Raw genomic sequence first — 17,486 nt, forward strand, 5'->3', positions numbered from 1 at the left:
CAGCTTCAATAATCTAACAACCACAGATGATAGTTGTAGAGATTAAAATATTTTAAAAACTTATAGTAGACATGGCATTTAAATTGATGATTTCAATTTTGGATGACACAAATAGAATTAAATATTTTGAGACTTGTACAGTGAGCCATATTTTGTCAGTTGACAGTTAGCTCTACGCTTTAAACTTTTTTTAAGCTTCTCATTAAGTCTAGATCATATCACTCAAAACAACATACATCAAAGTTTTTCTTCCAAAGATATGCAGTTTCTTAGTAAACTATGTTATAATATCTTAACATGATCATATCCTACTAGCATTACAAGCATATATTATAACTATCAAAGAGGTTTTCAGAATTACCTGCTAAACGCAAATTCTAGTCTACTGATAGGCCTAAAGTTCCACAGACAATTATTTGAGAATAAACTGAAAGTTCTTGGACTGTTGTAAAGATCGTAATTATAAGTGTCACATATTAAAATTACTACTAGGAGTAAGTAGGGTTTGGGGTTTGTTTGTTGTTGTTTTGTTTGGGTTTTTTGTTTTTGTTGTCCCTCCCCTCCCCACATAAGGGGGGGGGGGAGCATGTAAAGACTACTTCTTTCAAAGGAATTAAATCCTACAGATGATGAATTTAAAACTAACTGAAATGGAGGACATGAAATTTTTCTACTTGTGATGAATATATTCTAGAATGTTTTTCTGTTGCTATGACTGCCTTCTCAGTTAAGGAAAACAGCCGCAGTAATCGTGATTAAAATAGGAAGGAAAAACAGTAATTATTTTGTTATTAATAAATTCTGGAAAGAATGCTTGTTAACTCTGAAGCCATTATTTAGAATATTGAATACTAGTGTTTCACCTATTAGTCAATCAGTGTAGATTGTTAAGATTTCATTCATCAATAATGATTTTTACATTTCAGAATTTTTAGGTTTTCATGATTAGGGACTAAATTAAAATGGTTCTTTTAAACAATTCACACCACCTTGCTAGTGGCGTTAAGAGAACAAGTGCCAAAGACTCTGAGGCACAAATTGCAGAAACAGTCTAGGAGATAGATTAGGAGATCCAAGAATGATGCCGATATCTAGACAACAGCTGAATAGTCACAACCTGGAGCTCCGTTAGTGATCACAATAAGAACAGGATGATGGGGAAGAAATATTCGAAATCAACATTTACAGCTTTTAGGGAAGCAGCACCTTAAGAAGCAGCAGTCTCCTTCCCATCCCCTGTGTGTAACACTGATCCAAGGGTTCAGAAAAGTCTAAGTGTTCTGATAACTTCATGCTTAAGATGCTAAAAACATTATGAATAAAATCTTGTACCTGGTAGAGGCAGAGGTGATAAAAAGAAAATTATTTCCATGAAGGAAGGCTTTCCATAGAAGACTACCCAAGGAACTACCCAAGTAGGTTGCTCATTATTAAAAAAGAGAGGCAAAAAACCAACCCAAAACACTGAAATAATTTTCAATAACTAATAATTTAAGAATAAACTTTGGAGTATCTAACCAATATATGGAAATTTGCAGCTCAATGTCAGAAAATTACTTGTTTCTCTACTAATAAGCAATAATTATATAAAACAAACATACTTATCTATATTTGAATAGAACCATTCATATATGCACCACTTGTGAGCTTTGGGAAGTTTGAGCAGGTTACGAAGCCGTAAACCAATCTTCTGTGATGCTTTCTTGTCTGGTGTTGGCATTGTTGTATTAAACTTCTATGTAGTAAAATAAAGGAAACAGTTAAACACAGTCCAACATTCTCCAATATTCAAATAATTAAACTAGATTTTCTTGATAAAAGTTTGTGCATTAATAATTGTTACATTTTAATCACATATACTGTTTCGTGACAATTTTTTTGTTGCACATCTATAATAATCCTTACTGCATTATATCAGCAATGCAATCAAACATAACAGATGGCAAACTTTAGCAGGATCAATAAAACAAATTATCTCTGGACAAAGCTCTTCTAACAGAAACACTTTCCAACACTGCAACTACATTACTGGTAACAATAGCATAGCACTAAAGTACACACAGACTTCAAAAGTTTGAGGCACCACTGAACCTTGCCTCAAGTGAGCGTATGTGATGTTGCAGCTCAGATGCCAGCCACACCAACTGCCTCATTTGCACTACTGCTTCTACTCTTGCTAACTCTTCTTAAACCGAGGATGAAGCTAGCACAGGAATGTAATACAGCCAAAGCTTTGAGCAGAGTGTCTGCTTTTTAGAAAACTGCAAGAGGAACTAGCATGGACATAAGCAATCAAGTTTTAACTACATTTGAAAGCTATTTTATAAATTGCAGAAAAGACACTGTCTTAGATTGCATGCATAATACACAGACGTGAGTTTAAACAAGACTGTGGAAAAATAATTCCGTAATTTTGTTCCAAGGATAGCTGTCTTAACCGGCAGAAAGAAAAACTTATTTGCAAAAAATAACAGTTTTTTGAGAATATTAGTTTAACTGGGTCCCTATGCCATAATCAGTTGTTATCCTTCCCCAAAAGCTCAAAAGTATTTTGACCTTTAGTAGCAGCAATAATAGGATAAAGCATAAGGTAGGCACCTTGCTGGCTCCTGCTGCGCTTAACCACTACAGGTCCCCTTTCTCCCACTGGAACTCAAGGAAACAAAGCCTAGCAGGGCAGCAAGATCTGTGAGCTATGGCAGCTGCAGTCCCTCACAAATGTTTATCTAGCAATCACTGGACCCCCTGAACCAGACATTTAAGCAGAAACCAAACGGGCTTAGAACATTATCCAGGCCTTTCTACTGTTAAGAAATCATGGTAATGAATAGAGGGAAATGTCATGGTCCTCATGTCTCACAAAATGGACCCAGCAAAATGGCAACTGCTAAGTCTTCCCCATTCAACACTGCACAGTACAGTTCAGAAGGCAAATAAGACCAGTATTCAAATAGTACTTTTTCAGTGTGGCAGATTCAGGCTCGTAAGGTGATGGTACAGAGAAGCGATTTGGATGACAAAGGTACTAGAGAGCCAATTCTTTGAGACTAAGAGATGTTGCCCTGTCTAACATAGCAAATAAAGGCTGAGAGAAATTACAGCTGCTCTTTCATGCTGTATCAAGGAGTAGACAGTCAAGTGGAGGAGTAGAAAAACAAGCTGTTTGAATTGGAGGACATTATCGTTACAGGATCAAGAAGGTATAGATGGCCATGAACACATTTAGGCTACAAATCTAGAGCAAGTTCCTAACTGTTGGAATACATTAAGTTCTATAGCAGCCTTCTAAATGATGTAGTCAGTGCAAGAAACCTAGTCAGTTTTTAACTGAAGCTGAATAAATTTATGCAGACTACAAGATATGATTGTTTGCAGAAGCAAGGTGGGCAGCTAGTCTGGAATCCTTTCTAGCTCTGTATGCTTATGTCCAGGATCAAAAAGAACAGGTACTCCCATAAACAAACTGAGGAACCCAGTTATAAGGAAGAAAAATAGAAATCTGTTTTGAATTGCGGCTTACTCCTAGCAACAGCTTTCCTCACAAGAATTTTCATAAACTGATAATGCAACCTGAAAAGCAAATGTATTCTAATTTTCAACTAACACAGATAGGCTTGTTCCCCTTTTTGGTAAAAATATCTGCATACATGTAGGTACCTGTGGAACCATCGCAACCTTCTGATTTCTTTTGGGTGACCTTGTGTTTATTTGTCTGTCATCTTCTTCACAGAAGAGTCGACTCCGTTTTGAATTTCTGAAGGGCTGCATGTATCAAAATTAAGAATGAATTACAAGAAAAAAAAAATCTGATTTCTCTGTTCATGCACGGAATTCACAGTGAGAGAAATGGAATGCCTTTTCTCTTGCCACCTATTGGTTTTAAGGCACATTTTACACAGTAAATAGTGCCTCCTAGCAGTTAGAGATCTAAGGGCTGAGAGAAGAGAAGAAGGAATTTAAGATTCCAGGCTTTCCAATGCTAACTATAACCCATTACTATATACTGCTGGCCCAGTTCCACGGAATTATTTAGAACCTAACTCCCACTTGTTTCCAGAGGAGTTAGGTGTCTAAACACTTGTGTATCTAAGCTTAAAATAGTACTTGCTTTGGTTATACGCACATTTGTTAAACAGTTTTTTCTGAATTTTGGGTCAAAAAAAAGTTTATTCAAACAGCGTATTTGTTTTGGTGTGTTCTCAGTAAAAACATTAGCTGGATATAATTTTTTTTTGCAAGGATATCTTATGAGTCTAATAAAGTGTTGTGAGTTTGTTGGGTTTTTAACTCACTGAAAGTGCCTACACTGCAAAATGCAAAGAAGCTGAAGTCAGAAGAAACTAAAGCTTGAATAAGTTATGTGAAAATATCAGAAAAGAGAAGAATTTAGAATTTATGCTAACTAAAACTTAGTTGTGTGCCAAGATGTTATAACTCAAAGAGAATTAGAAGGCTGATTGAAAACAAGAAACCATATTGCAAATACGTGTCATGAAAAAATTACTTCCATTTAGTTATTCCTCAACATTTTACCCTATGACAAAAACCTTGTGCTTTCAGGGAGGACAAAAGAGTAACCTATGACTGGCTGTTAGTGCTGAGAGCAAGCAGCTTTTCCTTCCATGAAGATTTTGTGGCCCGGCACAGGAGCCAGCCACAACTGAAATGTGTCTCCTTTGCAGAACCCAAAGACTGCACCCTGTAGCATTCCTTGTATTTCAAACTATTTACAAAGGTGATGAGTAAAGGCAGAACAAATACAGATTTCACTTCTTTCACTACAGATGGTGAAAGTGCTACAAATTGATATGGGTATGAAATCTATAACACCCACAATGTGAAGAATACTGATGACAAAGATAAGCCCTTAATAGGAGTCAGAAACAAAATAAATCAATGAATTGAAATAAAACTTCATTAGTAAGCATTTACACTTAAGAAAGACATTTAGTAAGTTTGTGACTGATTAAAGTATCTGTTTGAAAAGAGATAGTCTCTATTAAATTAATTAGTGGTAGCAAAAAAATCTGTCTATCCCATGCCATGAGAACAGCTGGAGGTTTCGCAGGGAAATGTGCCTCTCTTACTCTAAATGATATATATTTTATAAATGTAACTACACAAGTGTATTTAAGTAACAGTAGTGCCCTGTATGTGCTAGACACCTAAGCACATTCAGCACACAGAAGAAAACGTCCATTCCTTGTAGATATTACAAACCAGGGAAGAGACACACACTGAACAGAGGAACTATATATTGGCAAGGTAACCAAATAGGGCCCCCATCATATTAACATAGTAATTCGTTTATCATATTAATTGTTAAGAATGATGTTTTTCTCTCTTCACCTAGATACATCAAGTTCTTTTCTTCACATCTTCCAATTCACTAAACCTTAAGAACAATCTTAAATTTCAATTACAATGTCTTTATGTTCTTTTATAACATCTCTGCTGTCCTTGACAAACCATCACCCTAAAAAAGAAAGGTCAGAACTATTCTAACTTTTGAGCAAGAAAACAAATCCACAGTCCTGTTCCAACAATAAAAACTCTTACATCACAAAACTCCATGACTTTTTAATCACAGCATTCTGCCTACAGGATGAAGGGCCAGGTTCCTATTGAATACTTGCAATTATATTTCAGTCTTGACATTTCAGATGCTGGTTCCAGAACAACATTTTTATCCCAAATGTCTATATAGTTCTTCTTGATTTTCTGACACTATACCAGATGAAAAGCATGTGCCAACACAGGAACACAAATGCTAAAACAATACAGACAAAACTTAAGAGTTCCTTCAACCTTATGCTAAGGCTATGATCCAGATCAATAGAACTGTTTTACAACCCTCAACAGAAGCTGCCAAATTCTATTCCAAGGAAGTACCAAAATGATAAGAGTGTTTCATCAGTCTGGATTGCCGGGGCCTCACACGAGAATAAAATAACAAGTGTTGCAAAGAGGTATCATCCACATTAGCTAAATAGGTCAGGCATTTTCGGAAAGATTTTTCAACAACATATCTGCAATACTTCCAGTGTTCAGGGAACTCAAACTAGTACAGAAGACTACATCACATCTCAGCAACATGGGCCACTGCTAACACATCAGACTATCCTCTGATCTCTCTCCCAGCTTTCTACAGAATACTGAGCTACATTCAAAGTTTGACTCCTTATTTTTAATACCTACAGCTAGCATACCTAAATTGACAATGTTTTTGTACAAATGTTATAGCTAGTGACTTTGGTTCTTTAGCACATGTGATCTTCTAAGTTACTGGTAAGGCTTGTTTCTGTTGAGAAGATGAGCATTCCTGGGGAACGGCTGAAAACTGTGACATGAACTCCTGCAGGAACTAAGGGCCATCACAAAGTTCTGGTCACTGTCTGGAACTGCATTTTGTAGACCTTATGTTCTCTAGCATAAACACATAACAACATGTATGTATAAGTATCTGTGTGAATCCTACCAAAATAAATGCCTTCTCTGTGTAAGTTTTTCCCTAGAGGGAGAAGATCACAGAACAAGCTACTTAGGACAGATGTTAGTCACATTGCTTAATGCACTACTGGATGCTGCTCAGATCTTTTGATTATGTGCAGAGCAGGCAAGTGCAATAGTTTTCAAACATAATGTTTCCCTTCCAATAAACAAGCAGTTCACAAAAAATAATGATTTGAACAAAAAACAGGTGATACTTGGCAAGTTGGTCGCAATTACTGTAGAAGGCGGTGGCACCAGAAGACTATGGGAGAAAGATCTGCCTAGCAATTGAGACAGTATTTCATATACTCTCCAAGGTGTAGTAAAAAGAGCACCCAGTGTTACAGATGTAGACGAACAAGGCACTGGGTGCAATATAGCTGGTGGCAAAACCAAACCAAAATCACATAATTTGGTAAGGTAGAGGAGGTTGAGAATAGTCAAGAAAAGCTTGAATGTGATACAATGGGGAAAGAAACCACAATGGAATATTTAAAAAAGAGAGAGGGAAATGGTCAACCCAAACACCAGAGACACACCCTTGGAGGCTGCAGGCTCATTACCTTTCATTCCTCCACCCCAAGGTTGTTCTTTAACATAAGGTCTCCTATGAGACCTCTCAGAATACTACATGACATTTCATTGACATTCCTTTATTTTTATTAAAATCTGCCCCCCAGAAGGCACAATGATGGAAGTGCATTATGACATTTTCCCTTCCTTTTCTCTATGCATCGGTTCTCAGCCATGATTAGAAGTGAGACATTTCATGAGATAAAACAAATCGTTGATCAGAAATGGCGATTCCTAAGTTCAAGGTGGCAGATACAGCACAAACATTTCACCCAGCACTTGCTTTACAAAAAAGAGAGAAAATTATTACAAGCTATCTTGAACAAGGTCAGCAATTTAATTTGTTTGATTATTCATTTATAAAATATGTTTTAATCTCATATTCAAACTATGTAGACTGTTTATGAAGGACGTAGTTTAACATTTGGAAATTATGAAACTATAAATCTCGGCCACATTTTTTGATCCTTAAATTTGATTTTACTTCATGGTATTTTACCAATCTTGGAGTTGTCTTTTTATTACTTCTTACCATTTCCACTGCAGAACCAGCATTCTTGCTTTTCCAAATGGGTGTTTTCTGCAGAGAATTATACTTTTCATTCCACGAACTGGATAAACTTCCCTCTGTTGTGAAGAAATCATGTCATTAATATACATATACGTATGTTTTAAAAGAACTACTATCCAAAAGCTAGCATAACATCATCAACTACTAATATATTTTTGTTACTTTCAACATCTTTGGATTCAACTACAAATGGATTTTAGATTTCAGTATTTTTATTAAATTGTTCTGAACACTAACTTAAAAAAAAAACTGAAAGAGATTTTCAGTACAAGGAGAAACATGAACAAAACATTTTTTACTCCTGACAACATTTAGATTTCCTGAAACCTTCTTTGCTGGAATCAGTTACTTCCACTGCCAGGTTGACACACATCTAGACAGCTGTACTGTGGCTGTAACTGAAACCTGGAGAAAGTAAAGGTCTACAAGACCTGGCCTTCTTCTGGTTCTAAAAAATGATTAAGTGGGTGCACACCAACAAGTAAATCAAATTTTATTGAAACAATATTAGTTACAACATATTCAACAGACCATGTCTTCTTCCTTGTGTAATAGAAGCCTTGTAACATATAAAGAAACTTTAATTGTTGTGCAGAATATAAGTATTCAAAATTTGTATAAATGTTCATGAAGCCAATTTCAAAGAAAAAGATATAACAAACAGATTTTTGATTTATCCCACAACTTGCTGACAGAAAACACAATGAGATTGTGGAATTCCTTCCTAATGTAAATTTTGTCACATGTACAAGTCTCACTAAGAATCCTTCTCCTATCTCATCCTCAAGAGAGAAAAGATTACCTCAATCTTCTCATCAAATCTGACACTTAGGCAGTACTTAAGAAAAAACAACACATTTCAGGAATTTCACCCAGAAGAGCAGTGTCTAAATACACCACAACATATGTAGTTTCAACTACCCAGGATTATTAGTCTGTAGAACAAATATCCACAATAAAACCAATCATATTTCAACAAAAAACTTTCTTCAGTGTTATTTTCTTGAACTTTTTGAAGCCAGAAACTAAGTACACCTGAAAGTCAGATTGGGTACAAGTAAATAACACATTAATTTCTTACCTTTCAAGCTTACAAGTGCTTTTGCTGAAGAACCTGCAATATATCAAAAAGTCCACATAAATCACAAGTTATTTCAAACCATACAACCTATGCAGAGTCTACTCATTCTTAATTAATTCTTAGGCGGAAAGTGGAATTTAATATTAAATCTTTCACAGCTGAATGAGTAAACCCAGCGCGCCCTCCATGGCACTAAGTATAGCATTATATGTTTATTACACAATAAATCTTGAAAGCATATTCTTGTTTTGCTTTTTTCCTTTAGTTTCACCTCTATAAAACAGCTTCTGATGCTGAGCACTTTTTTTTAACACAGCAAATTCTGAACAAGCTTTATGTCCAAACTACATACTTCCATGTGGCTGCTTGTTTGATGCAGTTGTAAATATATTATACAACTGACAAGGAAACTGTAACGAATACTACTCTTTTTTTTTTTTTAATTATTTCTACCAATTCAAAATTCTTCAATGCCAAAAATTTCCATGAAAGCAGTAGTTTATGCTCTCTAAGCTTGGCTCACATGTAGGGAGATGGATAGTTAGTTGCCCCCTGGTGGAACCTCCTTATTCAGAAAGGCTGCATTTATAATATCTGAATCTGCTGACGGGACCCTTAGTTTGCTTGAACTGTTCAAACTGTGTAACGCATCCCTCAGAATTTCACTGCTCCCCTTCCACTGCATCTGTGGGACCTCTGCAGTGCTTCTGGGCCAGGAAGGACAAAACTGGGCCTGACAACGGCCTTCATGCTCTGGAATTTTCAAATGTCTCTCTAAGAATGAGCTGTTTGAAGCAACTACATTAGCGGAGGGGAGAGATATTTCTGCATGACAATGCTTCCACAGATTCATGCTTTTCTCTCAAATCAACTTTATCTTTCCAGTTATGTTCCAGTGCTGCAACCACTCCTTCTTGCATTGCATCCTCTTCTCCCCCTCACTTTTCCCACTCCCTCCTTCAGCTTCTCTTTGGAACTCCTGTTCCAAGAACATTTCTGACTCCAAAGGTCTGGAAATTCCTTTTCTTGTGGCTGCCCTGTATCTAGGTCCTAACCCCACTAACGTCACACTGCCAGAGATCCTTGCCTCTAAGAGGATACATTCCAGGGAATATTACAGAGCCAAGAAATGAATTATTGTCCCTTTCCAGGGGATTTGGTTTGGGGTGGACTGTTGAAGAGAATATAGGTGCAGCAATGGCAAAAACACCCCTACCTTCCTTATGTTTTCATCATAATATTTTGTTTGCTGCCATTTTATTATGCCATGTGTTAAAAAAAGTTCAATTGAAAAAGAAAAAGGAAAGAAAGTTTCTATTATTTTCAAAAAAATTTAAAAAATGTTTAAGATATGAAATGGAACTAGTTTTGACTCACTGGTGGTTTAGAGGGCCTCCACCCCAGTATCTCCCAAGCTGTTCAAATCTACAACAGCTAACACATATAGGATTATATGTCAAAACCAAGGTGACAGGCCTGGGCTATACTGTTGCCCTTCTTGCACATTTCTTTTCTGACATATCACCTTTGTCGGGTTGGAGACCTAACAGTGACTGGTACAGGAACATGCTTCTATGATGATCTGATTCACAGTGAATTCAGCTCTTGTAACTAAGCTATATGTTAAAGGTATCACAGGATTAATGACTTTTTTTTTTTAATTTCATACTAATAATCGGATACTGTACACTGTGCTTGCATAAATACACAGGTACCCTGCTATCAACCAAGAATGCAGTCCTGAACAGTAACAGTAAGAACAGTGAAGAACTAGTGTCCCCCCCAAATTAACATAAGATATGGTAGGAAATGTGTGCAGGGATTAATAAGTATACACAGTTTAAGAACATGGGGAAAGTACATGTCATTGGGGATGGAGAAGCAGAAGCAGGGTCATCAGGACTGTCAAACGGAGGAGATGCTGGCTTTTCAGAATGGATCACTGTTCTGAAAGATCTGAGGCACTTCATCTGTAAGACCAAACATACAATCATTTTCCTCTTTTTCTGACCATCTTGCTCATACAAATTGAGTTCAATCAGTTCACTCAAGGGTAAGTATGTCAACAATGGAAACAAAACAACTCAGCAAGAGGCAGCAAAGCTTTATATATGGGGTGGTGTCACTCATAGCTGAAGTGCCTGAGGATCCTTTGCTAACCATCAAACTCAGATGCTTCACCTGTGTGACTGATGACCAGCCAGTGGAGCAGGGCATTAGATAACTGGCATCAGAAACAACAGGTAGAGAAGTGAAGGACAGCAGAATGTTACTGCGCTACCTTCTAGCTTTATAAGATTACCACTCCAAAACAGCATTGGTTGCCAAGGACTTTTCCACATGGGATAGTTAATCTTCAATAGATGCATGCTAGAATAAGGCTGCTCATTTGTTTTCACTTAACCTGCAACCAAAGTAATGTAACTGGAAAAAGGCATCTTTATTTAGGAATACAAGTGTCCAAAAAAGAAATTCCTGATCTAGGCAAGTTCAAAGTTAAACTAAACTATTTTTAAATTGCAGAAAATTATTAACACCAACACTTCCATAGCTTAAAGCATTAGAATACATGTAGGATATCAAAATGACAATGGACATGTCCATAAGCTTAATTTTACCTTAAAGGCAACAATATGATACATGGGTTTTCTTGTCAAGTTCTTCTATGTTGATTTTAGGGGCTACCTGCAAGAACACCAAACTTCAAGGACTACAGTACATCTCCCTAGTTTTTCCATTTAGTTTGGCAGTACTGTACATACAGGGCCACAAAACCAGAAACTAGGATGATCTTCTAAGCAATAGTGTGTTACAATAAAAAACAACCAACATTTAATACAGATAAAAGCATTTCAGAAACTATAAAAATTGCTAAGTGATTTGGGATAGGTTAAGTTTATTAAAACTATCAAAAATTTCAGTTAAAATAATTATTAGATTTATAATATCCCAGCCTCACATTAAATGCCAGTAATTTTGTACACTCCTGTTCTGAATAACAAATATATAATCATAGGCAGTCTTTTTAACCAGCATTTTAATTATAAACACAGAGATTAAAGTAGAATATACACACATGCTTGAATGTAAATACCTATTATGACAATGACACAGATTTCATTTCTACAAACATCAAACACTTAAAAAACAAATGGGCGGAAAGGAAGAAATAAGGTCTATGCATCATTTAGGGTATTATAACCAAAATCTACTTCCAGCTCCTCCAGGTTCAGAGGATCATGGAGGTGACTTTCTTAATACTGAGAGTAAGAAAACCTCAACCTCGGGAGGAAGTACAGCCTGCTCACCACAGCAGTGGCTCAGGAATTAGAAGGCCTGCTTTCAGTAGCCTACGCTGGCGTACTCTTCCAGTGCAAACTGTACGATTAGCTTAGTCTTGTCTTAGTATCCTACTGAGCATTGCTTTGCACGTGTTGTTAGTAAATTAATTACTTGAACACAGTGTTCACACTTGACTAAGTCTGAAAAATTAGGAAAGGATTCAGAACAGAGCTAGGAGAAAGATTTGAAGATCTAAAAACATGCCTTATTGTGAGAAAGTCAAGGCACTCCAATCTTGTTCTTCCCAAAGAAGGTCAAGATCTGCACTGATCACAAGTATCTACAAAGGAAGATAATTCAGACAGTAAATAGCTCTGCAGCCTTTTTTTAACAAGGAAAGGCATAACTAGATCTATTTGTTGGAAAATGACATTAGATAAGTTCGGGTTAGCAATGAATACAAAGTTTAACAGATTTTATTTAACTATACTAAGAAAGGGCATGTCGAGCTCCCTATCATTCAAAACCTTTAAACCAAGTTTACATCTATTTTTAAAGAGAAAACTATAGCTAAAAAGGAAAGATGGAATCGATGCACAGAAATTCCAAACGCAAGTATCCTAGCATGCTTAATGAAGAATGTAAGACGATTATAATGCCCTTTTCTGGCCTAAAAAAAAAAAAAAAAAAAATCTGTAAAATATGTGCACCACAGATGTGCAGTAAAAATAACTGTGTGCTAGATTATGAGGCATTTAATAGTATGATAACAGGAAGCTCACCAGTAACTAAGAGTGAGGAATAAGTGCATTTATGTGTTTTATAACACTTGCAAGAAGTGATTCTCAGGAAGTCCATGTAAAACTGAATTAAAAAAAAAAATCAATATTAAGATAACCTCAAGTCCGCCAAGTCTAGCACAATAGGAACCCTGATGTTTCCATGCTAAGCTAGCTAGAAACCCGATCGGCTTCAGCGGCTGCCAGTGTGGGGTCCGGCGGATGGACAGCTCCCCGAGTCCTGAACCGCCGCTCTCCCTGTGCTGGCGTGGCTGCCAGGAATCATTCCTCTAGTCCCAACCTCCTTCTCCCAGCACAAGGGAGCACGTACAGAGGATTACCATGAAGAGAACCTAAAAAGCCTCCTCTAACTGCACTGCAAGCAGTATGAACAAACTTAAAATGGAACTCTGATAGGTTGCCCTCCAAAAAGTATTTCTGATGTGCAGATAGGCTTTCAGGCATGGGGAAAAAAGCGCAAAAGCTTTTCTCCTTTTCAAAAATTAAAGTCGGGTTTAAGTTTAAAAACAAGCATCTATTGCCTCCCCTCATTTCAAAATATCATAACTGAACAAAAGAGGTAGAGTATGACTGCAATTCAATACGGGCAGTTGTAGATGCCCTGATGTATATTTTCAGTACTAACATGAAGCAAAGTAGTTTAAATACAGCTTCTCAATAGCTGATCTTGAAATTTAAACAGGAACACAGACAAGCACATTACATTTGTGAAAGTGTTTTCAGATTTTTTCATAATGAATTTGTGACAGCTGATTACAATTTTGAAAATAAAGCTTACAAGTAACCACAGGGATGTTCCATAGCTACTGATTTTACTAATGTGTGGGCACAAAGGGGCATATCTAAATCAATATAGAAAATTCTAGGATCCCGATAAGCAATTACATGATGTAAAACCTTTCCTCTCCAGATCATTATGCTATTGTGTCTAAATTCTGCACAGGTGAGCAGTTATTTTAACACTGGTTAGATGACTACCTCAAAAACCTATGTAATTAAACTACATCACCGGCACTAAAAATGGTGTGACAGAGGAAACTCATGGAGAAGAAGGGAAAAACACGAGTCTTTATTATGGATTGAGTCATTAACCCTCCGAGAGATCATTCATCTACACAAGCACAGCACAAGTTGTTTCAGTGGAGGAAGCATCTCAAACGATTGGCCACTAAAAGGATAGCTTATTCAGGAAAGCTTAGAAAGTAAAAAGCACACATCAGAAGAAAAAGTGGCTTCGGGTAGCTTTTAAGCTCCCCCAAAACTTTGGACTTGTTGAAGAGGTAAATAAATAAATAAATGAACAATAACTGCTTCAAGCATGAATCAGTATTTCCCTCATGTTATAAGCCCACTAATAAACTGACATTTGTGTATTTCCAAATCCTAATTTAACTACTGGATGGAAGTCAGTTTTTCAGCCACATGAACCCTTTTACAGGACTTGTGCAGACAATAACTACAATACCAAAGCCTTCTTTTTGAAACACTGCGTTCTCATGATGGACAATGTGCTGATACCATGGTAACATCCAATTTTAAAGGTATGCAGCACAAACAATCCCAAAATTATTAGTTGTGGGTACTATTTAGCAGCCACAAAACTAATCTTGAGCCTTCTCCCAAATGCTGTAATCTCGTATAGTTCTGCTGGTTTTTTGCCTCAAATGTCCAGAGCACAGTGGTGCTAGGCTCATGGCCCCTTGGGATTGGAAAATGAAAGTGACAAGAGGTATGCCACATCCCTCCTCCAGCTATCCACGAAAGCATTGGAGCAGAGCAACTGGCTGTGCAGGGGCAGGGTGCCTGTGAACCACAGCATAAGGTTGTGCTGGGGGTAAAGACAACAATTTCTGCATGAAATGCCACCCTTATGCTGCAGCCTCCATCCATGGGATAAAAGGCCATGCAAAAAGATCCTTGTCCCCCTTCCCTTCTTCTGCCTGTTCTAAAACACAAGCCCCTAGAAACGGTACCAGCGATGTCTACCAATGTATGATATTTGGCAATATACTACTGTTTTCAGTATTTGTACTGCAAAAGGTTAACACTCTGACAGCCATCACTACTACAGTCTGACTTCTTTCTCCGATTCACCTGCCACTTGTTGGTGTTTGCCTACCTACAACACAGAAACACTGCACTCTGCAGTAGCTCAGTGGTTTACTCCTGGCGGTGGCCCCGTGCTGATGATCATTTAGCTAGCTAAGCATGCTTTCACTTCTATCAAAAATGGCATCTCACTCTCACTTTTACAGAGCTGATTCCATGCGTCCTCCTCATTCAGACTCACTTGTGCAAAAGAACGCACCAAGACACAGCTTTGTCTGTGCTGTTGTCTGCAGAGCTCTGCCTCTACCGGGACTAGGGCAGTCTTCTAGTCACATTTGCACGTGTTGGCTGTTTTATCAAAGTCTCACTTCAGCTTTACTGCGTGTACTTTATAACTGAGTAATCCACAAATAAGATTGCTGTTACTAGTAGCAAGAGACAGGGCAGCATTATGTACACTCCAATACAATCAACTGTTTTCCTCTTCCGAGACAGAGAGAAATAGCCATCTGGTTTGCAGCAGTAAAACTGCGCACCATTTACCTCCACTGCAACATTACCAGGAGATAAGACCAGGGAAAAAATGCATTTGACTAAAATTAGTCACTCATTGGGCACCAACCCAACAGTCTGCAGAGACAAATTTTATCTCCAAAGTATAAATCCAATTATTAGTATTGGAAGTACTTCTGTAATTGGGACCTTTAACATTCTGGAATTTTTCAGCTAGAGGATTTGCCACAGAATTGTTCTTTCTTCACAGCACTTTGCTGCATCCCAGGTTACTATATCGCTCTCCCCCGGCAGCACTAGTAAGAAAAGGCCTCAACTACGAGAAATGCATGTAAACTTACACGCTGCCATCTTCTTCATTTTTTAGGTTGTCAGTGTGAACTCTCTTATCCATTTAAAAAGGACAGAATGTCAGCTTTAGAGAAGAATGGAACAATAGTAACTATAGCAGATCAAATAAGCACATATTATGAGAGACAACTACGTGCATTACATTCACCTCCCTCCTGGGTTAAGGAATATTCACTGCCCAGCTGCATTACAGAACTTGCCAGAGGGCAAGTAGGTGGTATCAGAATACTCTGGGACAAATTCCACTTAATCAGATTTCCAATTTGAAAGTGAAACTGCGTAGTTCTTACCGCACTGCAAAATTTCAGTTTTCTTGTCATCAAGTATGCTGTGTTTACTTACAATACTTTCTATGTGAAAACTCCGTTATGGTCTACTATTTTACTATATACTATGCTGGAGAAAATTCACAGGGATGATACATAAAGCTGAAAGTCTGTTAGTCATGAACTATTCTAACTTTTTTAGGAACTTATTTTTACACCACTATGGAAGATTCCGAAAATAGTTTTGCAATGCTTACTGTTATTATCCCTTATAAATTAGAGTCGCAGACTGAAAGCTGCATGAAGTCAATGTTAAATCAGTCAGTACTAAGTTTCATTTTAAGTATAGGACTGGAAATGAAAGAACTATGTGCGGTGACAGTTACAGTGTAATTTGAAAACATCCAGTTCACCAAAATTGGAAAGAATAGGAATGGAAGCACAAGGCAAACACTCTCTGAAACTTTCACATTTCTAGCAGTTCACCAACACTACAGAAAACATGAAGCTCCCTATTTGATGAAAAACCAAAACATCCCCTACTTGCACCAAACTTAGGTAAATACAAACCTTAGGGGCAAGGTGAGCACAGCAGAAGCCTATTACCTTCACAAATACACGCACTGTGTGTCTGCTTCACCTGCCAGGCAGATACCATAATAATGACACTGCTGGCAAGGGTCTGCAGTATAGCACAATCCTAAGTGAAACCAAGTCACACACTCTATTCTACTGTCTGTTACAGGTGAAGCAACAGACCCGTCAAATCTTCCTAATGCCATTGTAGGCAATATAAAGGTGGAGGAGACAAAAAATTTATTTTTCATACTTTACGTTAACTTCTTGAAACACATGGTGCCTTCCCTGGAAGATGGGTAAGGCAAAAGGAGGAACAGTAACTTAAACACTGTCCATTCTAGTGAAGAGGGAACGTTGATTCACTAAGCAATAAAATGCTGCTAAGTATTAATTACAGTTGTCTCAGTTGGTCCATGACTTGTATTAATCAGACTGTAATGCAGTACAACGTACATGACTGAGCTGTACCAAATTGAGAGTGTCAGTTCTACCCTTAATTTATGATGATCCTTCATAAATCTGTTCGGTTAACACAATGACACTGGCCATGTAGGCATATTAACCAGTTTTTCTCCTGACAGTTAAGAGTTGTAACAAAGACCCACACAGAGTAGTCAGAAGAAAGATTTCAACTCTGAGTCACCCCTCTCTGAGCATCTTCTGATATAGAAATAGTTAGTATGTTCAAGAACTTGCATGGCGATGCACAAAACAGTGTCGCTAAAAATATGTCTACCCTGTTGCGTGCACATTTATTGAAACTACTAAATGCCCTAGTTTTAGCTTGGCGTGTATTTACAGTTTGTAAGAAGACATATCAAGATAGCACGTAGATACATTTTACATTGAATAATTTCCTTTTCTATAACACTCAAGTACCTTGTGCATGAATCCATATAAACAGCAACACATGTATCTTTTTCATCTAT

At 37.3% G+C, this 17,486-nt stretch overlaps 1 protein-coding gene across 5 annotated transcripts in view; it reads right to left on the reverse strand.

Annotated features, from left to right (window-relative positions):
* LIN9 (lin-9 DREAM MuvB core complex component) overlaps positions 1–17,486 on the reverse strand; it is a 39,376-nt gene that overhangs the window by 20,976 nt on the left and 914 nt on the right. Inside the window, exons 1-5 of one of the 5 annotated variants that reach the window (XM_075496525.1) lie at positions 11,336–11,352; positions 8,718–8,750; positions 7,598–7,692; positions 3,658–3,762; positions 1,602–1,735 (exon numbers count right to left, since the gene is read on the reverse strand). In XM_075496525.1, coding sequence (XP_075352640.1) covers positions 1,602–1,735; positions 3,658–3,762; positions 7,598–7,600 — 242 coding nt within the window. In that variant the 5' untranslated portion in view covers positions 7,601–7,692; positions 8,718–8,750; positions 11,336–11,352. Of the gene's footprint in view, positions 1–1,601; positions 1,736–3,657; positions 3,763–7,597; positions 7,693–8,717; positions 8,751–10,578; positions 10,688–11,335; positions 11,353–17,486 lie in introns of those variants that run through there. The other 4 variants (XM_075496521.1, XM_075496522.1, XM_075496523.1 and 1 more) reach the window with 4 other exon arrangements.

The sequence above is a fragment of the Mycteria americana genome, chromosome 3 (assembly GCF_035582795.1).
Source record: "Mycteria americana isolate JAX WOST 10 ecotype Jacksonville Zoo and Gardens chromosome 3, USCA_MyAme_1.0, whole genome shotgun sequence".
Classification (NCBI taxonomy): Eukaryota; Metazoa; Chordata; class Aves; order Ciconiiformes; family Ciconiidae; genus Mycteria; species Mycteria americana.